Below are 17,608 nucleotides of genomic sequence, written 5' to 3' on the forward strand. Positions count from 1 at the left end.
CATGATGGAAAAGTATCTGCTTGTACTTCTCAGCATTGAGGAGATGATTAATTATGACCAAATTCACAACTCCATTTGCAGAAATGCAGCCCCAAACTTGCAAGGATCATCCACCATGCTTCACTGTTGCCTGCAGACACTCATTTGTGTACTGGTCTCCAGTCCTTCGGCGAATAAACTGCCTTCTGCTACGGCCAAATATTTCACATTTTTACTCGTCAGTCCAGAGCACCTGCTGACATTTTTCTGCACCCCAGTTCCTGTGTTTTCGTGCATAGTTGAGTCACTTGGTCTTGTTTCCACGTCCGAGTTATGGATTTTTGGCCGCAAGTCTTCCATAAAGGCCACTTCTGACCAGACTTCTCCAGACAGTAGATGTGTGCACCAGAGTCCCACTGTTTTCTGCCAATTCTAAGCGTATGGCACTGCTGGACATCTTCCGATTGCAAATGGAAGTAAGCATGATGTGTCTTTTATCTGCTGCAGTAAGTTTCCTTGGTCAACCACTGTGTCTACGGTCCTCAACGTTGCCCGTTTCTTTGTGCTTCTTCAAAAGAGCTTGGAGAGCACGTCTGGAAAACCCTGTCTGCCTTGAAATGTCTGCCTGGGTGAGAACTTTCTGATGCAGTATAACTACCATTTTACACTACCTTGTGTCTTGTTGCTGTGCTCAGTCTTGCCATGGTGTATGACTTTTGACAGTAAACTGTCTTCTGCAACCTCACCTTGTTAGCTGAGTTTGGCTGTTCCTCACCCAGTTGTATTCCTCCTACACAGCTGTTTCTGTTAATGATTGTGTTTCAACATACATATTGAATTGTTGATCATTAGCACCTGTGTGGTATAATTGTTTTATCATACACCTGACTACATGCCTACAAAATCCCTGACTTTGTGCAAGCGTACCTAGAAGAATTGATGCTGTTTTGAAGGACAAGGGTGGTCTCACCAAATATGGATATGATTTAGATTTGTATTCTGTTCACTCACTTTGCATTTAGTTAATTGATGAATATAATCTATTAACATGGCTATTTTTGAAAGCATTCTTACTTTAAAGCATTTTTTCACACCTGCCTAAAATGTTTGCACAGTACTGTATATTTACAAATTGACCAAGTGGGTAACCTGAAAGGCAAGACAAATCAAAGTAAAGTCACATATTCAAACTCTTGGTTCAGACCTCTAAGAGACATGGTACACAAACGGTGAATCCAATACAATTCTCTTCTCAATAATAGATAATCATTATCTCCGCCCCTCCTAGGAGTCTTACCATGTTTGATGCCAATGTATCTCAAAGAGCTAATGTTGTGACAAGCCTCCATAAAATGCGCAGCCACAGGGCTTCTCTGGTCAAGGGTCCTGATATTATTCCTGTGTTCTATCCTTTTTTTTTTTAGAGCTCATTTAGTTTTTCCTACATAGCATAGACCACAAATACACTTGATAAGGTATATCACATTTTCTTTTGTGGAATATGTAATGAGGCCCTTAATCTTAATGGCCTTGCCCGTAATAGGGTGATTGAACATTGTGCTTTTGTTTGTGAAGTTACTGGGTGCATCCGCCACATCTATAGTTACCGTACGGCACATTGTCTAGAAAGGTACTGTGTGGCACTGGTGGAAGATCAGACCTCACCACCATTTGACTGATGCTGGGGGAGCGTCTGAAGACTACCCACGGGGGTTCTTTAAACGTCTTTTCCAGTTGTGGATCAGTACTCAAGATGTACCAGTGTTTTTTAATGATGTGCTTGAACTGTTTACCAAGTGGGGAGTACTGAAGGATGCATTGAATGCGTTGGTCAGGAGGGCGGGGAGGTTTGGGCGTGAGGCTGTCATCATGGGTCATATTTTTATAACATTCCCTTACGTCATGCAGCCATTCCTCTGGGTAACCCCGCTGTCTGAAACGCTCATCCAGATGGTCGGTTTGTTTGACATAGTCACTTTGTGTACTACAAATCCTACGTATGTAACTGTATTGACAGTCATCCGGAACAGCTGATGCTCTCATGCATGTTTCAGTGTTACTTGCCTCGAAGCGAGTAATTTAGATCATCTGGTAGGCTCGTGTCACTGGGCAACTCGCGGCTGTGCTTCCCTTGTAGTCTGTAATAGTTTGCAAGCCCCGCCACACCTGACGATCATCGGAGCCGGTCTAATACGATTCAATCTTAGTCCTGTATTGACGCTTTGCCTGTTTGATGGTTCATCGGAGGGCATAGTGGGATTTCTTATAAGCTTCCGGGTTAGAGTCCCACTCCTTGAAAGCGGCAGCGCTACCCTTTAGCTCAATGCGGATGTTGCCTGTAATCAATGGCTTCTGGTTAGGGTATGTACGTACAGTGACTGTGGGGACGGCGTCATCAATGCACTTATTGATGAAGCCAGTGACTGATGTGGTGTACTCCTCAATGCCATCGGAAGAATCCCGGAACATATTCCAGTTTGTGTTTATCAATGATATGATTTTTTGTTATGCTTAATGGCATGGAGCACACTGGATTGAACATATGCTGGTATAACTGAGAATTTGTACAGAAGTAATCATCTTTATAATAAGAAATATCAGGGCAATGATGCAGACATTTTATTGAGGTCCCCGTGTTCTTGCTCCTTCAGACATCCCATTCTCTCCTCCTGTTGCCATGGCAATTGTTTCACTCCTGCTGAAAATGAGAGCCCCTGAACAAAACTACAGTTCGAAGATCCTCCTTATTCTCAGAAAGAAAACGACAAACCAAGGGTTTCAAATGGCACATCACAAAATGACACACAAAGAGAGAATTCACCACTTGATTAATAACATGAGCGACTATGGGTGAAAAGTTGAGCGCTGCACAGGGCAACAGTATGAGTAACTGTGATCTATACTTGAGGTTGAGTCATGTAATTTGCTGATACGTACAACAAAAGCATTATGCAATCCTGGTACACTAAAGCCTTGTTAACATTCACTTGTCACAGAGTATTATACGTCTAAAAGTCTCCGAAGTGGAACTTTCCCATCACCTCTAAACCCAGAACCCCTGAGTTGCTAAGGAACAACTATAAAACCTCTGTGAAGACAACTCACTGGGGTAGTAACAAATTATATTGTTTATTTTGTCTTTTCAATATGTGTGGGAACCCAGCCAAGGGTTTTGTTGGCTAATGGGTTGAGTTTTAGGTTGAACCCATTTTACAACAGCTTTGCCCACAACTTATTCCCTGTTGCGCTTAGGCCTATTCTATGTCTGCCACCACTGAAAACCTTTGCCACCACTGAGCTCCATTAAGGTGACATATAGCTCTGCATCCCTTTCAAATGAGAATGATTATGCACAAAGGGAGGCAGAACACTGGAGACTTGCAGGCAAGGGCAATCCGTTTGTGAACACACACACACACAAAACACAATGGGGGAAGGGGGTACAGTGGCCTTGATATGCCACCACACACACACAACCATCCCTCTTTCCCCTGACCTTCTCCGCACCTTTGTGGGCTTCTGATAAACTGGGATTAAAATGAGGGTTGGAGACAGAGAACCCTATGAGAGTCCCTGGCTGTGCACCCAGAGAGAAAACATTGCCAGGAGTATAGAGCCTTGGTAACAAGATAAATGGTTTGCATTATTGTATGAGGATGCTAGATCAGTATGTTTACCCTAAATTACTGTTTTCCTCCCCCCAAAAATATGTCTTGGCAATTGACAAACAACTCTATCCTAAAGGCTCCATCTAAGACGAGCAACTGAGACAATCTGAATGAAGAAAGGGCACCACCTTGAGGGTGTTGGAAAGTATTGACAGACCAGGCCTTCATATTCCACTTAATTCTCTATCTTCTAGAACAGGGATAATCAACTAATAGATTCAGCAGGGGGCCAACCTATTCTTGAGCAGATGGTCAGGCAGCCGGAACATTATTACAAATAATTTGTACACTGCAAATTGACTGCAAAAAAGCACAAACAGGTATAATATTTCACTAAAACAATCATTTAAAAACCTTTCTTATATTTGTTTACAATCACATCTCTCTATTATACATGGGAATACTTTAGGAGATTTCCCAAATTAAAAATGTTGCTAATGTATTACAAATAAAAAATTGAAATATCACATTTACATAAGTATTCAGACCCTTTACTCAGTACTTTGTTGAAGCACCTTTGGTAAGGATTACAGCCTCGAGTCTTTTTGGGTATGTCACTACAAGCTTGGCACACCTGTATTTGGGGAGCTTCTCCCATCTCTGCAGATCCTCTCAAGCTCTGTCAGGTTGGATGGGAGCGTTGCTGCACAGCTATTTTCAGGTCTCTCCAGAAATGTTAAATCGGGTTCAAGTCTGGGCCACTCAAGGACATTCAGACTTGTCCCAAAGCCACTTCTGCGTTGTCCTGTTGGAAGGTGAACCTTCACCCCAGCCTGAGTTCCTGAGCGGTCTGGAGCAGGTTTTCATCAAGGATCTCTTTGTAGTTTTCCCCGTTCATCTTTCTCTCCATCCTGACTAGTCTCCCAGTCCCTGCCGCTGAATAACATCCTCACAGCATGATGCTGACACCACCATGCTTCACCGTAGAGATGGTGCCAGGTTTCCTCCAGATGTGATGCTAGGCATTCAGGCCAAATAATTCAATTTTGGTTTCATCAGACCAGAGAATCTTGTTCCTCATGGTCTGAAAGTCCTTTATGTGCCCTTTTGCAAACTCCATATGGCTTTCCCAGGGGCTTGGCTTCTGTCTGGCCCCTCTACCATAAAGGCCTGATTGGTGGAGTGCTGCAGAGATGATTGTCCTTCTGGAAGGTTCTCTCATCTCCACAGAGGAACTCTGGAGCTCTGTCAGAGTGACCATCGGGTTCTTGGTCACCTCCCTGACCAAGGCCCTTCTCCCCCGAATGAGCAGTTTGGCTGGGCGGCCAGCTCTAGGAAGGGTCTTGGTGTTTCCAAATGTCTTCCAATTAAGAATCATGGAGGCAACTGTGTTCTTGGGAACCTTCAAATGCTGCAGACATTTTTTGGTACCCTTCCCCAGATCTGTGCCTCAACACAATGCTATCGCGGAGTTCTACGGACAAGTCCTTCGACCTTATGGCTTGGTTTTTGCTTTGACATGTATTGTCAACTGTGGGACCTTATATAGACAGGTGTGTGCCTTTCCAAATCATGTCCAATTATTTACATTTACCACAGGTGACTCCAATCAGGTTGTCGAAACATCAAGGATGCTTAATGGAAACAGGATGCACCTGAGCTCAATTTTGAGTCTCATATCGAAGAGTTTGAATACTTAAGTAAATAAAAGGTATGTTTTACCTTTTTTATACATTTGCAAAAATTTCTTTTTTCACTTTGTCCTCATGGGGTATTGTGTGTAGATTGAGGAAAATGTTTAATTTAATCAATTTTAGAATAAGGCTGTAACATAACAAAATGTGTAAAATGTCAAGGGGTCTGAATACTTTCCGAATGTACTGTATGTCCAACATATAAAAATCACCTGCGGGCCAGATCTTTAGACTTTAAGGAAAATGTGTTTAATAATATGTACTTGTAACTTTCAAAAAGGACAAAAACACCAATGGAAATGCATTTTTTCTTCATTTTTATTGTACTTACAGCTTTGTCGATAATATATTATTTCACTTAAAATAAAAATGTATGTGGAGTCAATATTGCTAACAATGTGACAAAGGTAAAACATTTCTGTTTTAAATAAAAGCAAAATACAGGAGTAAAAAAATCAAATAAAATTGGAAGCACTGTCATGGACCATCCTACTACCAAACACACAATCACGTCAACATCCAGAGAAAACAAGTTATATCCAATTGTAATCCGGGTGGTTCGAGCTGTGAATGCTGATTGGCTGACAGCCGTGGTATATCAGACCGTAAACCACTGGTATGACAAAATGTTTTACTGTTTTAATTACGTTTGTAACCAGTTTATAATAGCAACAAGTCACCTCAGGGGTTTGTGGTATATGGCCAATATACCACGGCTAAGGGCTGTATCCAGGCACTCCTTGTTGCATCATGCATAAGAACAGCCCTAAACCGTGGTATATTGGTCACATACCACACCCCGTCGGGCTTTATTGGTTAATCATACCATGGCATTGTTGAATACTTGTTTTGGATTAACTTGAAGGGCATTCTAGAACATGCATCATTTCCCTATAGCACATGGTATATTTGCATGGTATAATTCAATGGCTATAGCTAATTCTTACATGTGCTATGTTTGAGCTACTTTTGAAAGCAAAAGTTGAATTGAAAGCATTATTGGCATTTTGAATTCGATTTTCATAATAGCAAACTACGACTGATGGTTTGGTTAGTTAAACTAGCAAGTTTGTTTGGTTACCAAGGAAACTACCTAAGTGGATGTTGAACACATTTCTACCTCCAAATTAACACATTTCTAGCAGTAAATGTGCTAAATTATAGCCATGATATAAAATGGATAATCAACTCGGGGCTCTATGCGTTCTCAGGAAAATAATGCAACTCAGCTGCACACCTTCCACTTTGTTCATTATTTTCCAGAGAAGGCATCGATGATTATCCCTTACATATTAGTCAAAGCGGACTAGCTAAATGATTGATCCTACTTTGTGCATATAATGGGAAGTCATTACTAACCATAGTGTGTGTTATCCTCATAAAGAACAGTCCTCATAAGAAACTGTTAAATCACACAAGCTTCACAAATAAATAACAGGTGTTTGTGGGTTCAGCATGTACAGGGGTTAGTATGTTATTTACAGCACAATCCTATGTTTATCCAGTAGCAGATGTGGTAAAGTTGACAATGAAAAATACATTTGTATTTTGAAAGTGACATATGCATAGCAGTGGAATGTCATAGTTAAAGATAAGAGATATTGGGATTGAGCTCAAAAGAAATAAATCAAAACTGCACTGTATTGCTTGTGGTTGGTTGTCTGTCTGCTTGTCCATGTACATGCAAGTATGCTTTAAGGAAATGAGGATCCATTGTGACTGCTATATGTGAAAATACTCACTTCCTTTTTACTGTGGTTTCCCCACACTGTATACTGCATGCAAATTGAGGCTAAATGCATTTGCTGCATGAATGTGACTGACAGAATTCAATATCTAGTTATCAAATCAAGTAGATTACAAGTTGTGTCATGAGTTCTCTAAATTATTGCCAACTAAAAATAAAAAAAACACTTACATTTTGTAAATGATCTCTTGTTGGGTCTTTACTTGACTCCAGCCATAATTCTCAAAACTAAATCATAAAAACAAATTCATTACGTTACTCATGATTAACAGTAAAAGTTTCAATACATTGTCATATGCGACATATGAGGCTGAATTTCATTATTTTTGGATTTAAACATGATTTAACATAGCCATGTAACTAGCTATGGTTTCCTCTCTCCTAACACCTAAATAAAAAGCTACATTCTATAAAGATAAATCATGCATACACAACAAGAGTAATCAGCATGCATTTAGGCCTACAATATACTAGCACAAGGTGAAAAGTTATCAAAATGTCTTGCCTCTTAAGGAAAGCAAGCCGCTAAACCATAGTGTAACAAATTCATATCAGTCAGGAAAATCTGAAGGAAAAATAAATGAATAGTGATGTCCATGTTAGGGGAAACATTTTTTTTTGCTGCCACTCAGAATTCTATAATTATTCTAATTAATCCTAAGAGTAAAATATTTGCTGTTTCTCTGAGTCTCTTTGTTTAAAAACAGAGATTTTCATAATTGGGTATTTTTCACACAAATGCGAAGCTACATTTTTAGGTCGACATACTGTAATATCTTCTGTGATATTGGAGCTACTATGTTTGTGGTCAGATGACTTGTCATTCCCCAACTGTTTTGTCCTAAGAAAAATACATTACTTCAAAATAAAACCGCAAACGAAAGTATATATTACAATCAGAGTCCACACTCCATTCCTCACTCTTCATCCTCATCACATGGGCTTCTGTATCTGTGTGTTTCATTCATTCCAATGCATCATCATCCTCAACCCTATCATTGTCTAGCTACTCAATAGCAACTTGACGACTCCAGTCCCTACATACTTCGGTCTTTGACATTCCAGGTCAATACTAGAATGTACCCAATACACAAATTGTTGCATTATCAGCTTTCACATTATTCGCAAAAAGGTGCTTTGCCCACCACCTGGTCAGGCCCAGAAGCATTTAAACTATTTGAAGCCATTGCTGGTGAAATAAACACTCTTTTTGTGTATAATGTGAAAGCTATTTAATGTCTCCCCCAATACAAGTCCTTCTTGCCACTGGTTGTGGCTAGCAGCTAGCTTAGCCAGTACTAGCCCTAACACGCCACCACACCTTCTCATTAGCATTCCAGACCGATGGTGGAGAGCAGCTGATCCAGGGCGTCCAGCTTCACGTTGGCCTCCTCAATGGCACTGAAGGTCTGAACGTTGCTGGTGATGTGGAAGCGGATGTCGTCCACCAGAGGGATGGAGTCGGTCTCGTGCCGGTCCTCCACCGCCCCAGCATCCTCCTTGATCATGTCAGCAAACTCAGGCTGCTCTACCAGCTGTTGAGGAGAGGGGGCAGAGGTCAGATGGGACACAGCAATGACCATCCTTGCACAGCCTATAATGACAGACACTCACCCTCTCTATGATCTTAGCCATGTACTCCGTGCACTGGTCCTCCAGACGAGACAGTCTGAAGAGCTTGGCTGTCTTCCACATGTGCAACACGTTATCCTCACACAGCATCTTGGCCAGCGTCTTACCACATAGACGCTTCAGCCCGGGGAGCAGGTACATATCAGCCACACACAGCACATCAAACACATTCTCTGGGGACAGCTGGACACAGGCAGAGAGAGTAGTACAATACATTAGGAGAGAGACTGGTGAGTTCATAGAAATATCATCACTACAGGAATTCTGTCTGAACTGACCTCCGTGTCGTCGCTGTAGACGTAATAGAGGAGACGGATAAAGATCTCGTGGGAGATGTTGTGGATGGTGAGGACTGGGGTGCTGGGCTGGGACTGCATCATCTCTCCCTCACTGAAGTGGTCCTGCAGCAGCGCCTTAAAATAGTCACTGCGTCCACAGAAAAACGCCTGTCCAGAGGGGATAAAGACAACTCGTTAGTCCGTAATAATTAACTGAGGAGATGCATAAATAATGACTATTTCCAAAATCATAGCCTGACGATTAACTCATCCATCTTTGTACTTTGTTAGAGGTATGTGGAGCACACCTTATGACACAGGAAGTTATAACCTTCAACCCTGAAGCAAATGTCAGGGTAGCTAGGGAAGTTGTCAGTTCTGTCAAATGGAAGCTCGCCAAATCCCACCTACAGAAAAACAAAACAAAATGACAAAGATCCTTGACAGTTCACTTATTATGAACAAAAGGTTTATTTACATCAAGGGATAATCGTAAGTGGCAACCTTTAATATGATTAGCAGGTCCCACATCTGTTTGGTACGTGCTTTAGCCAACACCTGACTATTCTTGCCATGCTAACAATGATAGTTAGAAGACTTGGCTAAATCCCAAACGATGTGGGACCAGGCTAGTTTGTAATGTTCTTACTTTTAGCTCAGCAGGGAGGGCACAGTCTGCCAGTTGAGCCATCTCCTCCTGATGCTGACAGCTGTGAGGCTCCAGGGTCAGAACCTTTACACAGGTCCCTGGCTTATTGGAGACTATGCATGGAGGCAGACACAGAGAGACAGGTGAGACACCATGTAACAATGTAAACGTGTAGGCCTAATTTCAGGAGAATTAAGAAGAGGGAGCTTACCAAACTCATACACCTGTTTACACTTGCTCTCCAACTCATCAATAAGGTCGCCCATTTTGCACTGTTTGGCCAGCCGCTTGCAGTCCTCCACGTGGCTCACATCAATGTCCATACGACCTGGAAGCGAAAGCCGGTTAGCTCATAGATTTGTAACACTAAATGTAGGCTACACAACTTTGAAAGACAGTGTATCCTGGCTCTTTATGATGCAGTCATGTTAGACTTTATGGATGCCACACCATCACCTTTAGAGAAAGACTGAAAATACTCTAATCTTCTGACTGGATCAAAATATACATTTCAGTCATCAATCAAGGATGAGCTTGAACGCAGCCCTCAGGCATCCTTTACAATCACTGGGATGACTATGACATACTTAGACATCTTTGAATTGCAAAATGCCATTTTACATACTGCACGTTTGCCTAATCTTAATTCAAATGTCAACATGTCTGATATATCAACTCCCATTATGTTAATTTGTGATCTTAGCCTAATTCTGCATTCATACATCTAGTTATACGCCTCAACCAATAGAAACCCACCAGTGTAAAAATACTGCAGGATGGCACCAAAGGCTGCTGGGTTGATCTGAAACAGGGTGAAAAAAAGTTTTTTCTTAATCCATATGGATCTTTTACTGTGTTTACACTGTTACTTTAGATTCCCTTTTGGCCCAGTGAATGTTTTGGTAGCATTTATGCATACAGCCCTGATTGAGTTTGTTTCCACAGAAATTCTTACTGAAACAATCTTTTTAGTACATACTTCATATAATTCCTGTATCAAATGGTTTGCAATTGTGCTTGTTGTAATGACTCCTAACACAATAACAAGATAAACAGCATATTATAAAGTAAAGTAAACACATTTTATATCAATAACCTCAAAAATGTATACCCCCCCGGTCCAATCCAACGTAATGCTGTCATTCCTATCTGAAAGATGTGGTGTAACAACACCTACCAAAGGGTGTTTGAGGGGGATCAAGTTCTTTCCTTTCCATTTGGTTTCAAACATGGCTGTGAAGTACTCTGAGCGAGCGCTCAGCACACAGCGGTGAGCCTGAAATGTCTCACCGTGAACCAGGAACTTGACGTCACTATACTGGCCCTGCTCCAGTAACCTAGATACAGACAGCACAGACAGAAGGGGAGGACAGGGAGAAAGCAGGGCCAAATGAGTGTTGATGTTAGAGTTTCACTGCATCTGTATAATATAAGCAGACAAACAGAAGTACAGGCAACACCGAATGAGGAAAACACAACGCTAACGGCTATAAAACATTATGATGCAGTTAAGATGCATTGTAGCGTTACAGCGCCTTACGTGAGAAGGAAGTGGTCATAATAGTCCCTCTGCATGGCTTGGGCTGTGATGCACTTGTACTCTTTTAGGAGACGTCGGATGGAGTCACTCAGAGAGCCATACATGCATCGCTCTCCATCAAATGTGTTGGCTTCACACTTTGCTCCTGAAAGCCCAAATGGAAAACAGTGTACAGGTCACCTCCAAGACAATTAATTGCATATAGGATAAGGATGCACTTGGAAAGTATTCAGACCCCTTGACTTTTTCCACATTTTCTTACTTTACAGCCTTATTTTAAAATGGATTAAATAATTGCTTTTCCTCATCACTCTACACCCAATACCCCATAATGACAAAGCAAAAAACAGATTTTTATGCAAATGTATTAAAAATAAGAAAACTGAAATATACTGCCCGAAAAAAGAAAGGGAACGCTTAAACAACACATCCTAGATCTGAATGAAAGAAATAATCTTATTAAATACATTTTTCTTTACATAGTTGAATGTGCTGACAACAAAAATCACACAAAAATAATCAATGGAAATCCAATTTATCAACCCATGGAGGTCTGGATTTGGAGTCACACTCAAAATTAAAGTGGAAAACCACACTACAGGCTGATCCAACTTTGATGTAATGTCCTTAAAACAAATCAAAATGAGGCTCAGTAGTGTGTGTGTGTGGCCTCCACATGCCTGTATGACCTCCCTAAAACACCTGGGCATGCTCCTGATGAGGTGGCGGATGGTCTCCTGAGGGATCTCCTCCCAGACCTGGACTAAAGCATCCATGGATGGAGCGAGACATGATGTCCCAGATGTGCTCAATTGGATTCAGGTCTGGGGAACGGGCGGGCCAGTCTATAGCATCAATGCCTTCCTCTTGCAGGAACTGCTGACACACTCCAGCCACATGAGGTCTAGCATTGTCTTGCATTAGGAGGAACCCAGGGCCAACCGCACCAGCATATGGTCTCACAAGGGGTCTGAGGATCTCATCTCGGTACCTAATGGCAGTCAGGCTACCTCTGGCGATCACATGGAGGGCTGTGCGGCCCCCCAAAGAAATGCCACCCCACACCATGACTGACCCACCGCCAAACCGGTCACGCTGGAGGATGTTGCAGGCAGCAGAACGTTCTCCACGGCGTCTCCAGACTCTGTCACGTCTGTCACGTGCTCAGTGTGAACCTGCTTTCATCTGTGAAGAGCACAGGGTGCCAGTGGCGAATTTGCCAATCTTGGTGTTCTCTGGCAAATGCCAAACGTCCTGCACGGTGTTGGGCTGTAAGCACAACCCCCACCTGTGGACGTCGGGCCCTCATACCACCCTCATGGAGTCTGTTTCTGACCGTTTGAGCAGACACATGCACATTTGTGGCCTGCTGGAGGTCATTTTGCAGGGCTCTGGCAGTGCTTCTCCTGCTCCTCCTTGCACAAAGGCGGAGGTAGCGGTCCTGCTGCTGGGTTGTTGCCCTCCTACGGCCTCCTCCATGTCTCCTGATGTACTGGCCTGTCTCCTGGTAGCGCCTTCATGCTCTTGACACTACGCTGACAGACACAGCAAACCTTCTTGCCACAGCTCGCATTGATGTGCCATCCTGGATGAGCTGCACTACCTGAGCCACTTGTGTGGGTTGTAGACTCCGTCTCATGCTACCACTAGAGTGAAAGCACCGCCAGCATTTAAAAGTGACCAAAACATCAGCCAGGAAGCATAGGAACTGAGAAGTGGTCTGTGGTCCCCACCTGCAGAACCACTCCTTTATTGGGGGTGTCTTGCTAATTGCCTATAATTTCCACCTGTTGTCTATTCCATTTGCACAACAGCATGTGAAATTTATTGTCAATCAGTGTTGCTTCCTAAGTGGACAGTTTGATTTCACAGAAGTGTGATTGACTTGGAGTTACATTGTGTTGTTTAAGTGTTCCCTTTATTTTTTTGATCAGTGTACCTTATTTACATAAGTATTCAGACTGTTTGCTATGAGATTGAGCTCGGGTGCATCCTGTTCCCCTTGATCATCCTTGAGATGTTCCTAGAACTTGATTGGAGTCCACCTGTGGTAAATTCAATTGATTGGACATGATTTGGAAAGGCACACACCTGTCTATATAAGGTCCCACAGTGGACAGTGCATGTCAGAGCAAAAACCAAGCCATGAGGTTGAAGGAATTGTCTGTAGAACGCCGAGACAGGACTGTGTCAAGGCACAGATGTGGGGAAGTGTACCAAAATATTTCTGCAGCATTGAAGGTCCCGAAGAACACAGTGGCCTCCATCATTCTTAAATGGAAGAACTTTGGAACCACCAAGACTATTCCTAGAGCTGGCCGCCTGGCCAAACTGAGCAATTGGGGGAGCAGGTAGCCTAGTGGTTAGAGCATTGGACTAGTAACCGAAAGGTTGCAAGATCAAATCCCCGAGCTGACAAGGTCCAAATCTGTCGTTCTTCCCCTGAACAAGGCAGTCAACCCACTGTTCCTTGGCTGTCAATAAAAATAAAAATGTATTCTTAACCGACTTGCCTAGTTAAATAATAAATGGCCTTGGTCAGGGAGGTGACCAAGAACACTGACAGAGCTCAAGAGTTCCTCTGTGGAGATGGGAGAACCTTCCAGAAGGACAACCATCTCCGCAGCACTCCACCAATCATGCCTTTATGGTAGAGTGACCAGACGGAAGCCACTCCTCAGTAAAAGGCACATGACAGCCCACTTGGAGTTTGCCAAAAGGCACCTAAAGGACTCTCTGACAATGAGAAACAATATTCTCTGGTCTGATGAAACCAAGATTAACTCTTTGGCCTTAATGCCAAGCGTCATGTCTGGAGGAAACCTGGCACCATCTTTACGGTTTAGTATGGAGGTGGCAGCATCATGTGGTGGGGATGTTTTCAGCGGCAGGGATTGGGAGACTAGTAAGGATCAAGGGAAAGATGAACGGAGCAAAGTACAGAGAGATCCTTGAAGAAAACCTGATCCAGAGCGCTCAGGACCTCAGACTGGGGAAAAGGTTCACCTTCCAACAGGACAACGACCCTAAGCACACAGCCAAGACAATGCAGGAGTGGCTTTGGGACAAGTCTCTGAATGTCCTTGAGTGGCCCAGCCAGAGCCCGGACTTGAACCCAATCCAACATCTCAGGAGAGACCTTAATGGCTGTGCAGCGACGCTCCCCATCCAACCTGACAGAGGTTGAGATAATCTGCAGAGAAGAATGGGAGAAACTCCCCAAATACAGTTGTGCCAAGGTTGTAGCGACATACCCAAGAAGACTCGAGGCTGTAATCACAATCAAAGGTGCTTCAAAGTACTGAGTAAAGGGTCTGAATACTTATGTAAATGCTATATTCAGTTTAATCCATTTAAAAAAATGTCTAAACCTGTTTTCGCTTCCTCAACATGGGGTATTGTGTGTAGATTGACGGGGGAAAACAATCCATCTTAGAATAAGGCTGTAATGTAACAAACCCCCCCCCCCCAACCCTGTTTTTAAACCATGTAAATGTGCTTTGACTCTTGGGGCAAATTCCAGCTTTACCATTAGCCAACAGGTACTGGACCAGCTCCTCATGGCCACAGAGGCAAGAATAGTACCTGTGGAAGAATACATTGTTAAGTTACATTACATTCTTAACAATGATCTTGTCAAACATATTGTGTCCAGGCTACATTCTGCAATATTAACTCCGTACTTACAACGGGGTGCTGTCCCATTTGTCTCTTACATTGAGGTCCACGTCTCTCTGTTCAACAAGATACCTTGACAGGAAAATGGAAGGTCAATAGGCCAATACAGGCAGTTAAGACAGTTTCTACAATAACCTGTCTTCATCTTAATGCTGGTCTCCACATGTTCACATTCCACACAAACAGTACAATCCTAACTGTATTCCAAATTCTAGACTGACAAACTACGTTGTTTGATTTAACATAAGTTAACACCATATAGCCCACTTTAGAGGAATAGTGTTTTTTATTGCACTCTTCACTAATAGATAGGAGAAGAGTTTGGAAAGCAACCTACTTAAAATTTGCATATCGGTCAAGATGAAAAGTTTCCAGGTTGGAAGTTGCCAGATATGTGCGCAGAATAAACAAGAGTTGTATGTAGTTTCTAGCTAAACCTACTGTCATGCACATAAATTGAACCTAGTAATACCAAAACACACAAACACAATATCGCCACCGACATGACTTCAAAGGACCAGACTTCAACAGACCAACGCAAATAGCATAGCGTATGCTAACATAGGCACTAACGTTAGCTCACTGACAAATTTGCTAAATATTTGTAACACTACTACTGACCACAAGGTTGTCTTTGTTTATAGCTAAACAAGCTAGATATCCTCATCCCGCTGCTGCGAACTACGCATTTCTATTCCACAGACTCCATTTACCTAACTCTGGAAATGTCGCCCTTTCTGCAACTTGTAAACAAATCGTACGCGTCCATCTCCGCAGCGTTTTCGGTTCTCTGTAATGCATTGAAACGGCCTGCCTGTTAGACAGGTGTGGATCCAGTTATAATTTCCTGTAAAGTGTAAACAATTTATCTTGCTAGCAAGTTCTTTCTTGCAGTGCAACTATTTACAGACTTATTTTTCGATCACCAGTGTTTTTTTTGCGGTTTATATAGTCACATGACCAGAGAAGGTGGAGCGAGATGACATTTACTTCCGTATTTTGTTGATGCCCTCTTCTCTGATAGGTTGACTAAACCACGGGTCTAGGATCAGATTAATATCACACTCATAATCCTTACCAAGGGGCCAGAGTTCGTTAAGAAGCACAGTTTCGACTGCTCCTACAGTTTTATTTCGGTACTGCAGTTTAACTGACACGGCCCATAAAGCCTATTTCCATACACGGCCTCATAGAGAAGGCAGATTAGAAAATTCCTTCCTAATAAAACACTTTAGTCATCACCTTGGTCCACAAAACATCCATTGAATTATTCAAATAATTGTCGCAGAGGCCGTCCCCCCCCATTACTCACAGCAGAAGATATTAACATTTTATATTCATCAAATGTCTGCCATGTTTTTGGATGATGTTGTTGCTGATGGTGCTGCTCCGTTGCCATGTTAATATGATAGTCGGAACTAGAAAACTCTGAAATGTTCGACTTGCTAACTGATTGAACATGGCAGGTGTATAACTACAACCAGTTAGTCGTAAATGTCAAAATTTCCTAGTTCCGATTTGCAAGTTGGTCAGTATAAACCGGATGCAACCCGGATATAGATGGTCCATGATTCGGTATGCGAACGTGAGTAGATTACGTTGAAAACAACGGGCGGACATCTTGGACTCAGTTTTTATTATACCTCAGTGATCCTTACCCATAGGAGGTTGCGGCACCTTAATTGGGCAGGACTGGCTTGTGGTAATGGCTGGAGCGGAATGGTTTCCATGTGTATAATGCAATTCCATTTGCCCCGTTACAGCCATTATTATGAGCCGTCCTTACCCTAACTATCCGGGTGATGAAAAAGTATCTGGGTGTGTTCAAGCAGTAAGCCTAATGAAGCCGACTGTAGACAAAATGTTGCGAGTGAAGTCGGGGAGGTGCATCTGTGACAGCCGAAAGTCGTACACTGTAATGGTTTTCCAACAATAAGGCTCAGATCAACATAGCTGCAATTGCCTATAAACGTTTTTCTGTATAAATGTCTCAAACTTTTCTATACCCACATGTTACACACTCACAAACTGAAAACATAATGTGTGTACAATGAATTGGTTGGAGAGAGGTCTCAAATATCACTTTCGTTTGTAGCTTTAGAATTGCGTCAAAGCCGATTCCTGTTTCTGTCACGTCTTTGGCCACGTGGGTCAAACAAAAACACCCTAATGATTAGTTGGCAAATACTGCCTCACACAATGCAGGTGATGGCTGCATGGTGCAGTTGGTGAGAAGCGACTGTAAGGCGACTTCGTCAAAAACTGCATGACCTTTGGTCACATGATTTTTGTAAAGATCATGCAGTCAACATGTAGTCGCAAGTCGGACAATGTTTCTAACCATAATGCAACACACTTTGAAAGGCGTCACCGACTTGACAAAAGTGCTCCCCTCGAACGAGCTTTCTGGTTAGGGTAATTTATGGCACCCACCGTGACACCATTTTATCAAAGACAGCACAGTATGAAGATAGGCAGAAACTGCTTCCCCAATAGATATTCCGATCATGCTTGTAGTCGATGTCATGGCGACTTTGCCTAGCTAAGCTCATGCGCAGAAACACGCCATCGGGTCTAACGGTCGTCTCGCCAAACTGCGCATGTGCAGACCAATACATATAAAAGTCACTCCTTGATATAAAGTTGTTTTTGAGTTTGTCACGAGGTTGGAGTTATAACGCGTAATAACGAGATAAGGTCACAAGTGTTTCCATAAAAGATGTCTGGGTGTATACATCTTCTATTAAACAGAAAGTGAATATCTTAATCAATGGATAGTGACAAAATTAGATTACTTCCTAAG

The 17,608-nt window shown here is 42.5% G+C and overlaps 1 protein-coding gene across 3 annotated transcripts; it reads right to left on the reverse strand.

Annotated features, from left to right (window-relative positions):
- Positions 1–5,581: 5,581 nt before the first annotated feature.
- Positions 5,582–17,360, reverse strand: abtb1 (ankyrin repeat and BTB (POZ) domain containing 1). Of its 3 annotated transcripts, none has more exons than XM_014134909.2 (12): positions 17,239–17,360; positions 14,815–14,877; positions 14,657–14,712; positions 11,128–11,272; positions 10,765–10,924; positions 10,344–10,389; positions 9,799–9,915; positions 9,588–9,700; positions 9,247–9,345; positions 8,939–9,106; positions 8,643–8,843; positions 5,582–8,563 (listed from the first exon to the last, which is right to left on the reverse strand). In XM_014134909.2, the coding sequence occupies exons 1-12, from the start codon at positions 17,355–17,357 to the stop codon at positions 8,357–8,359; spliced, it is 1,494 nt and encodes a 497-aa protein (XP_013990384.2). In that variant the 5' UTR covers positions 17,358–17,360; the 3' UTR covers positions 5,582–8,356. The 3 variants fall into 3 exon arrangements, with proteins under 3 accessions (XP_013990384.2, XP_013990383.1, XP_013990385.1); XM_014134908.2 differs by lacking the exon at positions 17,239–17,360 and adding an exon at positions 15,519–15,820; XM_014134910.2 differs by lacking the exon at positions 17,239–17,360 and adding an exon at positions 15,427–15,451.
- Positions 17,361–17,608: the final 248 nt, after the last annotated feature.

This window comes from Salmo salar, chromosome ssa13 (genome assembly GCF_905237065.1).
Source record: "Salmo salar chromosome ssa13, Ssal_v3.1, whole genome shotgun sequence".
NCBI classification, from domain to species: Eukaryota; Metazoa; Chordata; class Actinopteri; order Salmoniformes; family Salmonidae; genus Salmo; species Salmo salar.